General features: G+C 37.7%; 1 protein-coding gene across 1 annotated transcript in view; it reads left to right on the top strand.

The window, feature by feature from the left end:
• The first annotated feature begins 10,972 nt into the window (after positions 1-10,972).
• Positions 10,973-17,604, top strand: part of chrna7.L (cholinergic receptor, nicotinic alpha 7 L homeolog) — a 74,279-nt gene continuing 67,647 nt past the window's right edge. The window contains exons 1-2 of the mRNA XM_018253016.2: positions 10,973-11,540; positions 11,808-11,953. Of these exons, the coding sequence (XP_018108505.1) occupies positions 11,486-11,540; positions 11,808-11,953 (201 nt within the window). The 5' untranslated portion in view covers positions 10,973-11,485. The remainder of the gene's footprint in view (positions 11,541-11,807; positions 11,954-17,604) is intronic.

Raw genomic sequence — 17,604 nt, 5'->3', positions numbered from 1 at the left:
CCTTACCAGGTACCTATAAAGAGGCATAATTATGTTTTCATCCCTTGAGTTAATGCCCTTTTTTATGCAAGACAGAACTTTATTTGCTTTAGTAGCCACAGAATGACACTGCCCAGAATTAGACAACGTGTTATCTACAAAGACCCCTAGATCCTTTTCATTTAAGGAAACTCCCAACACATTGCCATTTAGTGTATAACTTGCATTTATATTATTTTTGCCAAAGTGCATAACCTTGCATTTATCAACATTGAACCTCATTTTCCAGTTTGCTGCCCAGTTTTCCAGTTTAGACAAATCACTTTGCATCCTGCATGGAACCTATAGTTCTGCACAATTTAGTATCATCTGCAAAAATAGAAACAGTACTTTCAATGCCCACCTCCAGGTCATTAATAAACAAGTTGAAAAGCAAGGGACCTAGTACAGAGCCCTGTGGTACTCAACTAACAACACTGGTCCAATTAGAAAATGTTCCATTTACCACCACTCTTTGTAGTCTATCTTTTAGCCAGTTCTCTATCCAGGTACAAATACTATGTTCCAGGGCAACATTCCTTAATTTAACCAGTAACCTTTTGTGTGGCACTGTATCAAATGCTTTAGCAAAGTCTAAGTAAATCACATCCACTGCCATCCCAGAATCTAGGTCTCTACTTACATTCTCGTAAAAAGAAATTAAGTTAGTCTGGCAAGATCGATTACGCATAAAACCATGCTGGCACAAACTCATAGTATTATGATTTGCTATGAAGTCCAGTATCTTATCCTTTATTAACCCTTCGAAAAGCTTTCCTAATACTGATGTCAGACTAACTGGCCTATAGTTTTGAGGCTGAGAACGGGATCCTTTTTTGAATAGATGCACCACATTAGCAATTCGCCAGTCTCTCGGCACAATGCCAGATCTCAATGAATCCTGAAAAATTGATTTTTTGAAACTATTAACAAAAGTTTTATAAAAAGCACTACCATATCCAAATGGGCCTGGACTTTTGTTATTTGAAAAGGAGTTAATTGTTTGCACTAATTCCAATTCTGTGAAAGTAGACTTTAACCATCCAATTTCTGCTGAAGTGACCTTCTTCAATTTAGCTTTCGATATAAAATCCTTAATCTTAGCTAATTTTACTGCCGAGTTTGGTTTTGTTTGAAGTTGATATAATTCTTGATAAAATTCTTTGAAACATTTAGCTATATTCGGAGTAGTACTCTAAGTTTGTTGATATTTATCTTTAATTAAGTCAATATAGTGTCTATTGCATTTGTCACCTAACTCATATGTTTTATGTTTGCACTTAAGGTACGCTTTTTGTATATTCTGATCCAGTATCGATTTTAATTGTATTTGTTTCATTTCTAATTCTTTTGTGTCGGCATCGATATTACCCTTATATGATATTTCTGAACAACCAGATAGAAAGATATAAAGTTTCTAACTTAATTGGCTCTTGGCAGAGAGCCCAGAATAAATACTTAAGATACTTTTGTAACAGTTTTAGATAAGATAAGAACTATGGGGATTATTTATCAAAAATAAGATTTTCCCAATCTTTTGGGATTTCTAATAAGATTTTCACGATTTTTGGGAATTTGGTACTTCTCTCATTGACTTATATGCAACCTCGACAGGTCTGATTTGCAGGATTTTCAGATTCAGACTTTTCCATCCTCTGAGTTTAATAAATTCCGGAAAATTTGTGATTTTTTAAAAGTCCAATTTTTAAAAGTTTTTGCATTCACAGTTTAGTAAATAACCCCCTAAGACTCACAGCTTAAAGGGCAATTCACCTTTATTAGCAAAACTGTAATAGCACATAAAAACCACGTGTTCAAACTTTCATTACCTGGCAAATTTTGTGAAATGGACATGGTAATTAAGGGGTGTGGTCACAAAATGGGCGTGGTCAAAACATTTCTCTGAGATACGCGCGGCAAATATTTTTGTCCCTCTTTCTGTTTGCAATATGTTGGGAGGTATGGGTTGTGTTGCACATGGGGAAGAAAGTATACTGTGGACCCTCATGTACACAGAAGCATCATATTCATATTCACTGGCATATGTTATTCCTTATAGAAGCTAATATCTAGACATTTAAAATCTGTTTTGGACTATGCAGCCTTTGTTTAGTCTATCAATATTTATTTCCTGACATTTCCAAATGAACTGGTATGATACTGGCAACTCTACCTAAAATAAGGCAGTCAATGCAGAGAGAAAATTCAGTTTACATGTGCACTGCTGAGATGCTGTGAACTGTGATGATAACTCAAGTTTTCAAAGGAAAGAATCAGTTGGCACAAGAAAAAAAACAAGCAATACCACTAGATGTCACTGTTGAATTTCACATATACAGTCACAGCTCCTATGAAATAGGCACCAGTATCCTGCATCTGACACTTTTTTGTATCTTAACCTTCTATCCAGACAAGTAATCTAGGTATCTTTTCTATACGGCAGTATCCATTTAATAGGGTGTTTTTGTATTACATAATTCAATGTCATTATATTTTTAAATGACCTCCTGTTTAAAGCTTTAACAAAAGTTTACCAATTGAAATCTGTAGTGATGGGAGAATTCGGGGCTTTTCGCTTTGCTGAAAAATTTGTGAAATTCCCAAAATGGCTAAAAATTTGCGAAACGGCGCTGGCATCTCACTTTTGACGCCCGGCATCTGTTTTTGACACCGGCGTCCTTTTTTTGGCTAAATTGCACCGGCGTCCAAAAAAAACAGACGCTGGTGAATTTTTGTGGCGGTTTCGCGAATTTATTCGCTGGCGGTGAATTGCGGGAATTCGCTGCAAATTCGCCAATCACTAGAAATCTGTTTTTATGCTGTTATCGTACATTGATGCAAGGTGGTCACTTGCAGCTTTAGCAACGTCATCTACTCGGGAACTCTGGGGAATTTTCCTGGAGGTAAACCAAAATGGTTGCCAAATCTCACAGGTGCCTGAGCTCAGCTGAAAAGCCAATTTCAAGTATTTCTGCTGGCAGAAACGATAAATGGCAACGGAAACTGTTATTTATTTGTTCAGAAAGCTTCAAGAATAATTTAATATTCATAACATGCCTGACTGTTTCTTTAGAAAAGTATGTCTTAACTAACAAGTGGCCTTTCAATCAAATCTGAGTGCTCATATTATATAGGGAAAAACATTTCCCCTAATATTAAATATAAGGATCTTAGAAGTCAAATTTGACTTCCATGACCATATACATATAAAGGCATGACGCAGCAGGCTGAGCACTTTAATACAGGTCATGGAACTCCATTTATATGAATGCACTTACTTGGGTGACATTGTTGTGGCCCCTATAAGCTACATAAGAGGGCCCATTTGAGCTCCGGAGTGTTGCACTTTGACGTATCAACATATGCAGTCACTGCAAGGCTTGGAGCACACTTTGCACTTAACAGTTTCACAATGACCATGAGGGGCACAATATTGTGCACCATTGCACCAGTGCTTGCACCTACCTTTTCATAAATGAGTCCTATGTTGCTTAACATACAACAGAAACATCCACGGCAGAATGCTTAGTTTAGAAGCACGAGTAAACACATAGGCAGCAAGAGTGATACCAAAGTGTTATTTTTCCAGAAAGTTAATACTCATGGTGTAAGTGTGTTATTGCTTTCCTTTTTTATTTAGACAAGATTTTTTCATTTTCCAAACCACTGCCACAAAATTATTTTCTGACCCAGACGAAGTCTTCTTCCCAGTCAGCTGCACCAACAGAAAACTTTACCAAATGACTTATATGATGTTATATTGCATTATGTACAGTACCTAGAGCTGTAGAACTTTTAAGAATGCCAGGGAGGGAGTGAGCTAGGAACTGGGAAATGACAGGGCCATGACAGAGTTAGGAAGTAGGGAACCTGATTAGTTTAAGATAGGAATAATTTGGGGTGTAGTTTGCACAGCCTGTTAGGAGGGGCAGATGCATGACGTGTTAAATGAGGAAAGAAGTGAAGAGGGGTGTTCTCTTTTACCTTGAACAGGTCTCACCGACCAGGTCTGGACTGAGAATTTAAATAGCCCCTGGCATTTCAGGTACACAGAGGCCCAATCAGCCCACATAGAGGCCCAAACAGCCCCCACCAGCCCACTAAATACTGACTTTCTATGGGACCTTATAGCAGCCCCTCTGGCATTTGCCAGAACCCACAGATTGCCAGTCCGGGCCTGTCACTGACCCTCCCTTGAGCAAGGCTGTAGTGAATTAAGGAATGGTAACAAAGTAGAATCAAGGTTGGTGTTGTTGGGAGGAGCCATGAAATTGACTCTGCCCCTGTCATGAATATATTACTGCATAATCTTAAATAAAAATGTATCCTATGTAGCACATGCTATTATATAGCATGACATCCAGAGCCCCAGGTATGAAATCTTTAAAATGTAAGTTACAGAGAGATTAGGTGACTTGCCCAAGACTACAATGACAAATCAATCAGATAACATAAAAAGACAAACAAGGCTGCAGACAAGAACAGAATTAGTGATGAATGAATTGTCTGTAGAACAAGTCAGAGAAAAAGTAAGGGACCACTGAATAGCACAATAAGGATTACTAATGTAGCAAGAAACATTAAAAAAATGAACTTTGAAAGTCATAACCAAAGATAGAAATAGAGATCTGGAAGTGATCACACTGAAAGGAACTTGTCACAAAGACTGCAACCATGGAGGCATGGAAGAAGAGATACAATGACTGTGGTAACATTAGTAGCACTACTATACAAGGAGGATAATATCTACATATTAAAGGTAAGGCAAAAGTACAAAAAGGGATGCAATTCAACATGTTCTTTGCACTTGATTAATATAGTGCTGCTTTCATTTGGCAATACTGTGTTTATGATCATGTAGACACCTACCTGTTTCCTAATTTGCATGTCATTGGATTTGGTTATTTTCCAGCATACTACAAAAATCCATAGACTACTAGTATTAGGCTTTTGGCTCAATGGCTCTCTATGAAGGTGAGAGTGTTGGTGACCCTAACAATCTATGTACTTTCTATGCACAATGTATAATCAGTTATACTCTCACTGATTATTCTCTGACTTTCAGAGAGAGCTGTTGAGGCAAATACCTTGTGCTAGCAGTCTGAATTATTAAAAATACAACTAATGCAAATTGCAAAGGTGCTGAGTTGATGTTAATTAATTTTGTAGGTTTAGAAGGGGTACAGAATATAATAACGGAATATATTACAGCATACAGACATTATTTTTACTGGGTAGAAGTGGTCAGTGAAGACAACAGTTACATAGTAACATACTGTAGTAAGTTAGGTTGAAAAAAGATACATCACATTAAAGGAACAACCTGCAGGGCAAAAAAAACCCTACCCCCCACCCCAGGTAGACGTCCCTCCCTCCTTTCCCCAGGCTATCTATCCCCCCAGGGAAATGCTCCATACTCCATACTTACCCCTCGGTGCAGATTCTTCCAGCGAAGTTCCATGTGTCCATCTTCCGCATCCTTGTTAAGGACGTGTAATTTAGCGCATTTGCAGTTGCGCTAACCAGCAAACTGCTCCAACTGGGCATGCGCAGAAATACTGATCTCGCAGTCAGCTTACAGAGGACGCAGAAGATGGGCGTGTGGAACGTCTCTGGAAGAATCTGAGCCAAAGGGTAAGTATGGAGTATGGGGCATTCCCCGGGGGGTAGTTAGCCTGGGGGGAGGAGGGAGGGAGGTCTACCTAGGGTGGGGGGTTGGGTTTTTTTACCCACAGGTTGATTTTTCCTTTAAGTTCAACCTTTAAAGTCTATTTATAACCTGCCTAACTACTAGTCGATCCAGAGGAAGGCAAAAAAACCCATTTGAAGCCTCTCCATTTTGCCTCAGAGGAGGAAAAATTCCTTCCTGACTCCAAGATGGCAATTGGACCAGTCCCTAGATAAACTTGTACTATGAGATATATTTCTTAACCCTGTAAAACCCAGTTTTGAGTAACTAATGATGTGTTTCCTTTATGCTGCTGTAGATTTATATTTCTTCTATCTCCTGCTCCTCCCCAGGGTAAAGGATCAACTAAAAGAAATGGGAGCAGAACATGAAGGTCACTCTCAAGCATTGTCCAGAGGCAATCACCCTTATAAGAATATTTATCACATAGTAGAAATAATAAGCTAAACAATTCAGTTTAGATTGTTGGAGTTTTGCTCATTACAAATGATTTTGCTAAGGTTGAGGAGAGAAATGTTTCAAATGTTTTGAACGATGAGGATTGGTATTAGCCAATAAAATGGTGATTTGTTCAAGTTAAAACAGCAGATTTAATTTTGCAACATTTATTACATGTTGTCTCAAATGCCAATGCTAGTTCTATACTTCCTAAAAATCAATGCAGAAAAATGATATACAAATAAATCAGTACCTATCTCTTTATGAAAAATGTAATTTACCATTTGAATGTATGTTTTTGTACAGATTTGGTTTATTCATATTTTGTTGGTGAACCTGCTGTAACATTAAACTGGCATTTATTTTTAATTTTTATATAGTACAGACATATTTACTCAGTTTCCCAATAACATTTAAGCATATTAGGGTCAATCCACATTTGAACTGCTTGCTCAGCCTAATGAATAGTGCAGTGGTCTGACTACAGTGTAATTACATGATTTATTAAATGTAGAAATACGGTTACACCCAGACTGAGCAAATAATCAAAAATCAAAGCTTCATGTGTATATCTGATCAATCTAGTAGTGTCAAAACATGCTTTTTTATATGAAGGTTGTTCTGACACCATTGGGTGTACCATCCCCACTTTATTAGATTGTTCTGTTATTTTCTATAAGCGTGTTCAATAATGTGGCTCAGATAAAGCTGAAAAACTTTGATCTTCCAGTAAAGCAATATTTAGCATTATATTTTTGAAACCAGGCATCAACAAAATAAAATAAAGTCAAGATTAAAAAGGCAGGCACACAGATCTAGAAACATGTAAAAATTATTTTATATTGTTCCATTCCTAAAATATTGTTACTTCTTCTCTCCTGCAGTGAAATGACATAATTTAATCTTGTTGTCTTTCCACTTACAATTAAATCAGATGTTAATCCCTCATAATAAATGGCAATATTGGATGCTATAAAAGCTGTAGGGGCTGAGTTGATTTTTCTGTCTTGGATAAAAGACACAGAACACAGAACAATATGTAAGAGCACATAAATTCACTGCTTTATATTTGTGCTGTGGAAAAAGATGAGTTGGTTAAAAAGCACTTGTTTAGGACAGTGAATTGCTGGACCATTGAATTAGTATTGATTTCTGAAAGAAGAGAATGTTTATGCGTTAGATATTTAAACAGATGCAGCAGAAGTGAAAGTTGCTGTACAACAGGTTTACTTTGTGCTTTGACTCCTCTTTCAAAAGCTCAGATAATTACATCTTCTTGGAGGTGGAGTGCAATTAAAGATCTAGTTGGCCATAGTCGTCACAGTTTTATATTACTGTAAAGGAGCAACAACTTTCTAAGCATATTATATATATATATATATATATATATATATATATATATATATATATATATATATATATATATATATATATATAAAATAACATACAAGGGAAATTGTATTTGTGTGTGTATATATATATATAATAATTCCACCCAGTATAAAACTGAACATGGAATTACACTGCATCCATGCTATAAACAAACGCTTATTACTTACACTTATTAGAATAGTTTTTCTTTTACTAAAGCCAAACTGTAAGCCTTACACTTATTTGTAATATGGAAACAGTGATTTATTGAATCATTGCTACCTAGAAACCATATTTTTGTGCAGGCAAACAAACAGTCCCCGTATTGGTTAAAAATAACTTTAATATATCTTTTGTAACATACCTTACATTATATTTTTCATCTAAAACATATAAACACATAAGTATTAACACAGTCCCACCTCTCGCTGTTGACTGTGATAGGTGTTTTTTTTTTATTTGCTTGTTAGAGGCATCTGACAGGGACCTTGGGCTTTTCTTAACCCATGGGACCAAGAAGACTCATTTCATCTAAGTCATTACCTGAAAGCCTGTTAATGGACACCAGAGAAATCACTGATAATGTGTTACTGGGCGACCAGTTTAAGTTTCCCTTTAATACAATAATATGATACCTAGATTACACTTTGTCACCAGATTCCCCCAATGACACTTAAATGAACCTTTGTCATTCTGACAGCTCTGATTACTGCTAGAATCAAATCAGTGACAGACACCAGCTCATATTAACGGAGAGATGGGATTTCTAGCCCAGTGGATATGTTCATGCTTGGTGAACTTAGTACAATCATTCTGCAAGCTTTCAGCTGAATCCACTAAGGGCTTCAGAAGGAATCACCAGGGGACATGGTATACAAAATCTAATGTGGAAATGTTCTTTTATTTTACAAAAAAGAAGAAAAAAAAAAAAGACTAGAAATACAAAGAAGTAATTACTTTGTGAGAATAATTGTATGTGTCTTTATAGGTTACATGTTATTTATGATACCTTCAGAACACATTGGAAGGTTTAACAATAACAAACTGTTTACGTACAATTTACTGTTATTTGTAGAACTTAGTTGAAAGCAATGGAGAATTGGGCTATCTACTAGATCTTTCATGGCTATGTATGACCTCAGTTTGGTTTCCATACAGTAAAGACGTGCAGATTGCAGGCCTCCCATTGGTAGCTAACGTATTACTTCCATGAACTTCAGCCAGTAACATGCTGAGAGAGAGTGATGGGAGCAGTAAGTCCCAGGAATGGAACAAGACAAACGAGTGCCCCAGTAGAAAACGAATTCTGGTACATACATTTCATAACAAAATATATAGAAAAAACAATAGTTCACTATTCAGAAATCTGTAAAGCTTAAAAATGTTTGGCACTGAGTGCATTTGCGCTGTATCAGTGGATGGGAACAAATGGGCCCTCAATGAGTAGCTGGTACAGTCAGGGATCTATTTCATTACAGGTGACTAGAAATTTGAATAATGATGTAGCTTGACATGTCAATGCCGGAACATTAACTCTTCACTGAGAGAGATACCCTTGCCGTCGCCACCTTCTGAGGATCTCTCACCAAACCATTTGCTAAAAAGTAGGCAACTCCAGATCTGTAGAGAATATATGGCTCCAAGAAGCTTGTGTAAGTATATTAGTACTGCAGCCTGGTTTATAAGGTTCCTGTAATACAAATGTATTGTTATTGCTACTTTGTATTACTCATATTTCTAGCCCTCTCCTATTCATGTTCCAGTCTCTTATTCAAATCAGTGCATGGCTGCTAGGGTAATTTGTTGAGAGCTGCTGAATAAAAGGCTAAATAACTCAGCAACAACAAAAATAAAAAATGAAAACAAATGGTAAATTGTTTGAGCATATGACTCTCTACATCATACTAAAAGTTATTTTAAAGGTGAACAACCCCTTTAAACAGTCTAAACTCAACCCGGGGGGGGGGGGGTTGTATCACTGGTGCTCCAATAATAACCACACGACTAGGGACACAAGTGTAGGTACTTAGGGGAAATTTACTAAAGGGCGAAGTGACTAACGCTGGCGAAAATTTGCCAGTGTGACGTCATTTCAGCACTTTGCCGATTTACTAACGGTCGTCAAGGAGATAGACTCTGGCGAAAGAGCGTTACTACGCAAATTCACTACGTTTTTTCTTTTTTACTGATTGTTACACCAGACTTGCCTTTACCACCTCAGACCACCTAATGCTGGCGTCTTTTCCTTTTTACAGGGTGATAGGCTGAAAAAGATCGAAAATGTTTTTTTGGGGTACCCTCCTTCTCCCTTACATTTGATAACATATGGCACCTAAACTATACTGTGGGCACATGTGTAGGGCATTATAACAACTCTATTTTATTTTATCAAGGTTCCCTGGGCTTGTGTTGTGTGATGTATCTGATGCAGCATATACGGCCATTGTACTTTAACTGCACGCCGTATGCGAATTAGCCAACGCTATCGTATTTTCGCTGGTGCAACTTCGCCAGCGTTCGGTACCCTGTGCTCAACTTCAGATCTTCGTGAATTAACGCTGTCCAGGCGAATTTACGCCTGGCGAACTGTTGCAATGTGCGCGAAGCCAGTGCTGGCGAATTATCGCACTTCATTAAATTTGCCCCTTAGAATGCAGGTGATGTCCACTAGTCTTTCTGAGAATCTGCCCTGTAACTGCTGGTGGTGGCACAGAGTATGAATACTATAGATAATCTTGCTGTGAATAATCTATTTATGTAGATTGTAAATGCCTACAATAACGTATACAAATGAAAGAGGATCAGAACTCCAGTTTTCCATTTTTTATGATCTTGTGCTTTAATTCTCCAGCAGCCTCCAGATCACTATATAGTCAGCTTTCAAAAGAAATAGACACTGGGCAACACAGATATGGAAAATGCAAGGCGCACAGCTACTATTAAAGGAGTGTATTACCTTCATAAAAGTGTCTCTTTGCGTTGGATGTTTTATTCCTGTGTTGTCCATCTTATTTTTTGCTGTTGTTCTACTATGTTAAGCTACAGGGACATTCTGGATAAATAGCATTGCAAAGCATAATAAGAAAAAAAAATAGTAAGTAATTGATTATAAATTATATACTTCAAATCCCAAAAAATCATCACATGGCATATGTTAATTCTGGAAAAGAAAAAGGTTAAATCCTAATCTACAGGGTTGGTGGAACTCTCCCCCCCCATCCTGCTTTATAAAATAAATAAACACTGCATATATATATATACAGTAGAAGTTCAAGTAGTTAATTCCAAGAGCTTGCAGTAAGGAGAAACAACGAGGATAAACAGAAACATAAAGGATATAAAGTGAGTATTATATATGTGTGTGTATGTTCAATTTTCAACAGTCAGCTGCTACAAAATCACAATAAAGTTAGTGTAATTCAGAAAAGGAAGAGGTTAAATCGTGAGCCATGGGGATAAAAGGAAATGAAACGCTGCTTCCCCTACTCCACCTCCTTGGAAGCTGGTATAAATCCCATGAGCACAGCACATATAGTAGAATGAAAGGGGGATCACCAATCTCAGGCTCACGTGGAGCAGAGCTGGAAGGAGCCATCACATCACAGCTGCAGCCAGGGCTGAGCTTGGCTTTCTACATGGGACTGCAATCAGCAGCATCAGCATGAAGCTCTTGGGCTTTTCCCTGGGAAAAGAAAACCCCACGTCTAGCCTATAACCTGTAAGATGTCAGTCTCGGTATCTGGGTTTGTGATCCCCAGCAGCAGCACTTTATATTAGCTGTCACTCTCCACTGACTCACCATAACCCAGCCTGCCTGACTGTTCTACAGCTAGCAAGCTGCTTGGATTGCACAGAAAGCTACTGATCAGCCAGCTGCTCGGTCTGGGTTTATTTCTACTGGATCATAAACTTTTTCCTTTATTCATCTGGTCATTTTACAGATATTTTTCTTCCCTTTGATCTCCTGCGATGGGACGTGGAGAGTTCACTGTGTGGACGATTATAGCAGCCTGCTTCATAAATGGTAAATTGATTTCAGCACTGCCGTGCTTTCCATCCTTATTAAATGGTGATTTATTGCAATTAAATAGAGGTTCATCATTCCACCCAGACCATAACAATTAGATTCATACCCTGCTCTTGTTATCATTATATGATTAAAAAGGACAGAGATATTATTATTATTATTAATGTAGCAGGGAATGTTGTTATACAGATCAATGCATGTTTGGAAATCAGGGAAATAACGTTCTGTGACAAATTGCTCTTCCATTGTATTTGTGTTACTAAGCTAAAGTGTCCCTGCAAGGAGAGTACCAGAGGAAGCTGTATAAGGAATTGATGAAAAATTACAACCCATTGGAGAGACCGGTGTCCAATGATTCCCATCCTCTTACTGTCTACTTTGGGATGAGCCTTATGCAGATTATGGATGTGGTAAATATTTATGAAGCTTGTATTTATTTTCAGTGTATCAGTATTATGTAGTTTGATTCTATGGGCAAACCCGAACTTGAGGTGGGCTACTGTGGGTCTGACTTCTGCAACTTGATGTAAAAGTGCAATTCCATTTTTATCCAGGATTTTGTTGCAGGGTAATAAGGATGGAGGGAAATGTATATTAATGTATTCTTTATCCCTACAATATGGGCAGGTTTGATGCCATCATGGGGGTGACTGCTCTAATCGAAAAAATCCAGTAGCACACCAGTAGTGTTGAAAATTCTTCAGTGTTTTATTTAGCCCATACAAACACACAAAGGGCAACGTTTCGGGCCCAACTGGACCCTTTATCAAGCCAGGCTTGATAAAGGGTCCAGTTGGGCCCGAAACGTTGCCCTTTGTGTGTTTGTATGGGCTAAATAAAACACTGAAGAATTTTCAACACTACTGGTGTGCTACTGGATTTTTTCGATTGGATGTGGAATTTGACCCGGCTTGCAGGCAAAGGTCTTCCAGTCTAGCACCTGGACCTACACAGGTGAATATAGGAGGGTAGAGCACTTCTAAATACTTGCTGGGGGTGACTGCTCTAGGCCCATGCATAGTAAAATTATACAAAACCTCACAAATAGGTAAGAGGACTGTGGGAAAGCCAGCTGTTGACACAAATTTTACCTCTTAGGTAGAGCACTGTGGATTATGTTTCTGCATTATAAATATGGACTAATATTAATAATAATAATAATAATAATGATGATTAACCAATTCACGGTGAAGGTAGTTCAGCAGGTGAATGGGGATAACAGCATCTGGAAAGTGTTTGTGGCTATGTAATAGCAGGTATATAGGGACAATAACCTGTGGGAAGGGACTGTGGCTGTGGGATAACAGGTATAGCAGGGAGAGATGGTGCCTATAGTAACAGTGGAATAATAGTCTCTGGGAAGGGAGTGTGACTGTGGGATAGCAGGTATAGTAGGGAGAGATGGTGCCTATAGTAACAGTGGGATAATAGTCTCTGGGAAGGGAGTGTGACTGTGGGATAGCAGGTATAGTAGGGAGAGATGGTGTCTATAGTAACAGTGGGATAATAGTCTCTGGGAAGGGAGTGTGACTGTGGGATAGCAGGTATAGTAGGGAGAGATGGTGTCTATAGTAACAGTGGGATAATAGTCTCTGGGAAGGGAGTGTGACTGTGGGATAGCTGGTATAGTAAGGAGAGATCGTGCCTATTCAGTATGGTCCTAAACATATCTAAAAATGACAGGGATAAGCAAACATAAAACATTTTTTTGTTTATTGGTGGGAAGTGTGGCTTATTATTTGCCCCCCTCCCTTGTACCAGTTTAATATGTACATGTGTTTGCTTCTGTGGTGATATGTATAAAGTTTATTAGCATGCAGATAACTTGATAATAAAGAGCTGTTGATATGCATTGCTTTGTTTTGCTTTCTGGCTAACTAGAGTGAAAAATAAAACAGGGCTCTCCATATAGTTTACAGGTAGGAGGCCACAGGAGTATCCCTCTAATACAGTCATACATAACACTATTGAGCACTCTATCTGTATCAGAACCAAAGCTCCTAGTAACTCCTATCAGTTCTCTGATTTAGCTACATTTGTTACAGTGATATTGTGAACTCAATGTTTTTCACATGATCTGGTAACCTTACCTTAATTAAAAATGTAGGTTATACATTAATATTATAGGCAATGCAATGAGCTGCTGGAGACTTTGTTAAGTACAATTATGAATCTGTTGCACTGAAATGATGGTCAAGAACAGCTACTGCATGGTCTGTATTCTTCTATTCTTAAAGAACTAAGGATACAGAGCCAGATTCAGATTTAGTTAGTATTGTATTATTTTCCAGAGTCACTACAATTTCTAATTACAGTGCAAATCTTTTATTTAGACATGACCTATTGATTGTCTTTATATTATTTAGAATTATAGAGGGGCTTATTTAATACCATAGTGATAGTTGGCCCCAGTGTAGCTCCATGGCACCTTCTACACTGCAGTGGACTGATACAACTAACTTGTGAGTGGTTGCTGTTGGCTACAGCACTGGAGAAGTTGGCACCTATGTTGCTGAACTGGAAAAAATTAGTATATTTTTAAAAAATGACACAGTCAAATCCCTACTTAATATTGAGAACATTGGTTTTTATCACTATGTGACTAGTACATCCCCTCTGAATCTGTCCTTTCCTATTTGACTCCCTAAATTCTTACATTTACAAAAGTTCTCAAACAGCCACCGAATTATCTCCTCTCAGTCCTCATATTTTTTTCCTTATAGAGACATAGAATCTATTATCTGGAATGCTTGGGACCTGGGGTTTTCCAGATAAGGGATCTTTCTGTAATTTGAACCTTTATACCTTAAGTCTGCTAAAATTCATTAAATATTAAATAACCAAATTGGATTGTTTTGCCACCAATATTGATCCATGCAGCTTAGTTACCATCAAGTACAAGCTACTGTATTATTATTACAGAGAAAAAAAAAATAAACTAAATTATTTTCTTTAAACGGAGCCTTCCTGTAATTCAAAGCTTTCTGGATAATAGGTTTCTGGATATGGGTTCGGCTTCTAGACTGGGGGGGTTATTTATCAAAGTCCGAATTTATCTCAAAATGTTCTGCTACAAACTCCAATCAAATCGGGTTTGTTGGGCTTATTTATTATTAAATTTTCCCGAAAATTTGCTTTGCAGGAAAAAGAATCAGATTTTCACGATTTTTTCGGGTTTTTCATCTGATTTCACCGGAAAACTCAGATTTTTGCCCGAAAACTTTGGGGTATTGCACGAAACCCAGCTTTCATCAAAAAATCATTGGGACTTCTTCCATTGGGGCAAATTCACTAAGATCCGAAGTTGCACCGGCGACAGCTTCGCCACACTCTGCCAAGCGTAGTTTCGCCAGCGCTACGCAAATTCACTAAAATGTGAAGTTGCGCTCAGGGAGGCGAACGGTAGTGCTAGCCTTAATTCGTCAAGCAAAGCGAAGTTACACTAGCGATACCTAATTTGCATACAGTGCCAAGTTAAAGTACAATGGACGTATATGTAGCACCAAATCCATTACACTACACAAGCCTGGGAAAGCTTCATAAAATAAAATAGAGTTGTTATTTTGCCCTATACATGTGCCCACCGTATAGTTTAGGTGCCATATGTTAGGAAATGTAGGGGGGAAAGAGGGTACCCCCAAAAAAATTTACGATCTTTTTCAGCCTATCACCCTTAAAAAAGTAAAAGACCAGCATTTTTTGGGACTTAGAAAAAATTTCAACTTTTTTTGAAGAAAGCCCTATCTACTCTATTGTACTTCGCCTGGTCTGAGGTGGCGAAGGCAAGTCTGGCGCAAGAGGTAACGTTCAGTAAAATGCGCAAGTTAGTGAATTAGCGTAGTTATTTCACCATATTCACAACATTCACCATATCACAACTTTGTCTGGCGTAAGGGTGCGAAGTAGCGCTATAGTAGGTCCACTTCGCTACCGAATTTACGCTAGCGCCCGTTAGTAAATCGGCAAAGTAACGAAATGACGTCATGCTGGCGAATTTGCGCTAGCGTTAGCAGCTTCGCGCTTTAGTGAATTTGCCCCATTGACTTATATGCAACCGCGACAGGTCGGAGATGCCAGATTTTCTGATTCTGACTTTTCTATCCTCAGGGTTTAATTAATTCCGAAAAATTCGTGATTTTATAAAAAAAATAAAAATCACAAATTTAGTAAATTCACGAGTTTAGTGAATAACCCCCATAGTATGTATCCCAATCTCTTGTATTTTAAATGTTTAGTTTTGTTTTCTGCACCTTCCCTCAATGTAGTTCATTTACTATAAACATCCCTTTAAAAAGCAAAACACGTCTTCTATAAAAGTGATAAATGAACAATGTGAGTGTGGCAATTCTGGAGGTGAAATTTGTACACTTTGATACTTGCTTTTGTTTGATTCAGTGCAATCTTCATAAAATCAATGTCATTGCAGTCACAAGGGGGTAAAAGCTAATTATAATGTAATTGTGGTTAACAATGTTTCAGTCACGGGATTGTTAATTGGATCCACTCGTCTGAGTAACAAGTGAAATGATACCAGACAAGTACCAAATTCTATTTACAGTTGTATTAGAAATGTTAGCTGGAGCACACTACTACAAATAAACATGCAAAACATATATAGAGACAGCTATGAATCTTGTAACTGGATTTAGGAAAACTGGCAGTTTCAGGGGCCACCAAGAAAATATTAGAAGCTAATTCTACTAGTTTAAACTATTAATGAGCCTGCAGGTTAAATTACTTTTTGAAGGATGGATGGGGGTTGTATATAACTGCAGAGCTTTAGAATTGTGCTCATGGCCGCAGAACCCTCCTAAAGAATTACAGATTTAGTGAGACAGAGAAAGTGATGAAGGAAAGCAACAAATCAGCTGATGTACTTATTTTATCTCAGTGCTAAGTATGAATGTCTCAGCAGTTATGATGAGACAAGTAGTCAAGCAGCTACAGAGCTCAGCCTCTGATCTATACCCCAAATGCATGTAGAATGTCTCAATCATATCAGGTATTTACAGAGAGAAATTATTAAAAGGAGAGCTAAACATACAAAACAATGTCTAAATATTTCTGCTATTCAAGAATTTCTACTGCATAATAATAATTTATTTACACGTGTATATAGTGCCATTTTGCTCCACAGTCCTAAATGGACTCAATGGAATCAATGCAAGGCAGGACAAGCACAACACTTAGGGGCACATTTACTTAGCTCGAGTGAAGGAATAGAATGAAAAATACTTCGAATTTCAAAGGTTTTTTTTGGCTACCTCGACCATAGAATTGGCTACTCGACCTTCGACTATGACTTCGAATCGAACTAAAAATCGTTCGACTATTCGACCATTTGATAGTCGAAGTACTGTCTCTTTAAAAAAAACTTCGACCACCTACTTCGCCACCTAAAACCTACTGAGCACCAATATTAGCCTATGTGGACCTTCCCCATAGGCTTTCTAAGTAATTTCTGATCTTCGATCGAACGATTTTTCCTTAGATCGTTCAATCGAACGAAATGCGGTAAATCCTTCGACTTCGATATTCGTTAATTCGTTAATTAACCCTCGATATTCAACCCATAGTAAATGTGCCCCTAAGGGGCAGATTTATCAAGGGTCGAAGTGAATTAGAGGGAATATTCGAAGTAAAAAAATTCAAAGTAATTTTTGGATACTTCGACCATCGAATAGGATACTACGACTTTGATTTTACTTCGAATTCGATTAGAAGTAAAAATAGTTTGAACATTTGACCATTCGATAATTGAAGTACTGTCTCTTTAAAAAAACTTCGACTTCAATACTACAGTGCTATGTGAATTGTTTGATTCGAAGGATTTAATCGTTCGATCGTTCGATTTTACTTTGACCGCAGAATAGCCAAATTCGATATTCGAAGTATATAAAAGTCGATGGCCGAATTTCAAAGAATTTTTAACTTCGAAATTCGACTCTTGATAAATCTGCCCCTAAAACATCAAAATGTTTATAAAGCATCACATTTGTTTTAAACTTGTAAGCCTGATACAAAACAACATAACAGATGGCTATGAGAGGTTTTTAAGATG

The sequence above is a fragment of the Xenopus laevis genome, chromosome 3L (assembly GCF_017654675.1).
Source record: "Xenopus laevis strain J_2021 chromosome 3L, Xenopus_laevis_v10.1, whole genome shotgun sequence".
Taxonomy (NCBI): Eukaryota; Metazoa; Chordata; class Amphibia; order Anura; family Pipidae; genus Xenopus; species Xenopus laevis.
Note: the sequence above shows the minus strand (reverse complement) of the source record. Positions and strands in the feature narration are given on the sequence as shown.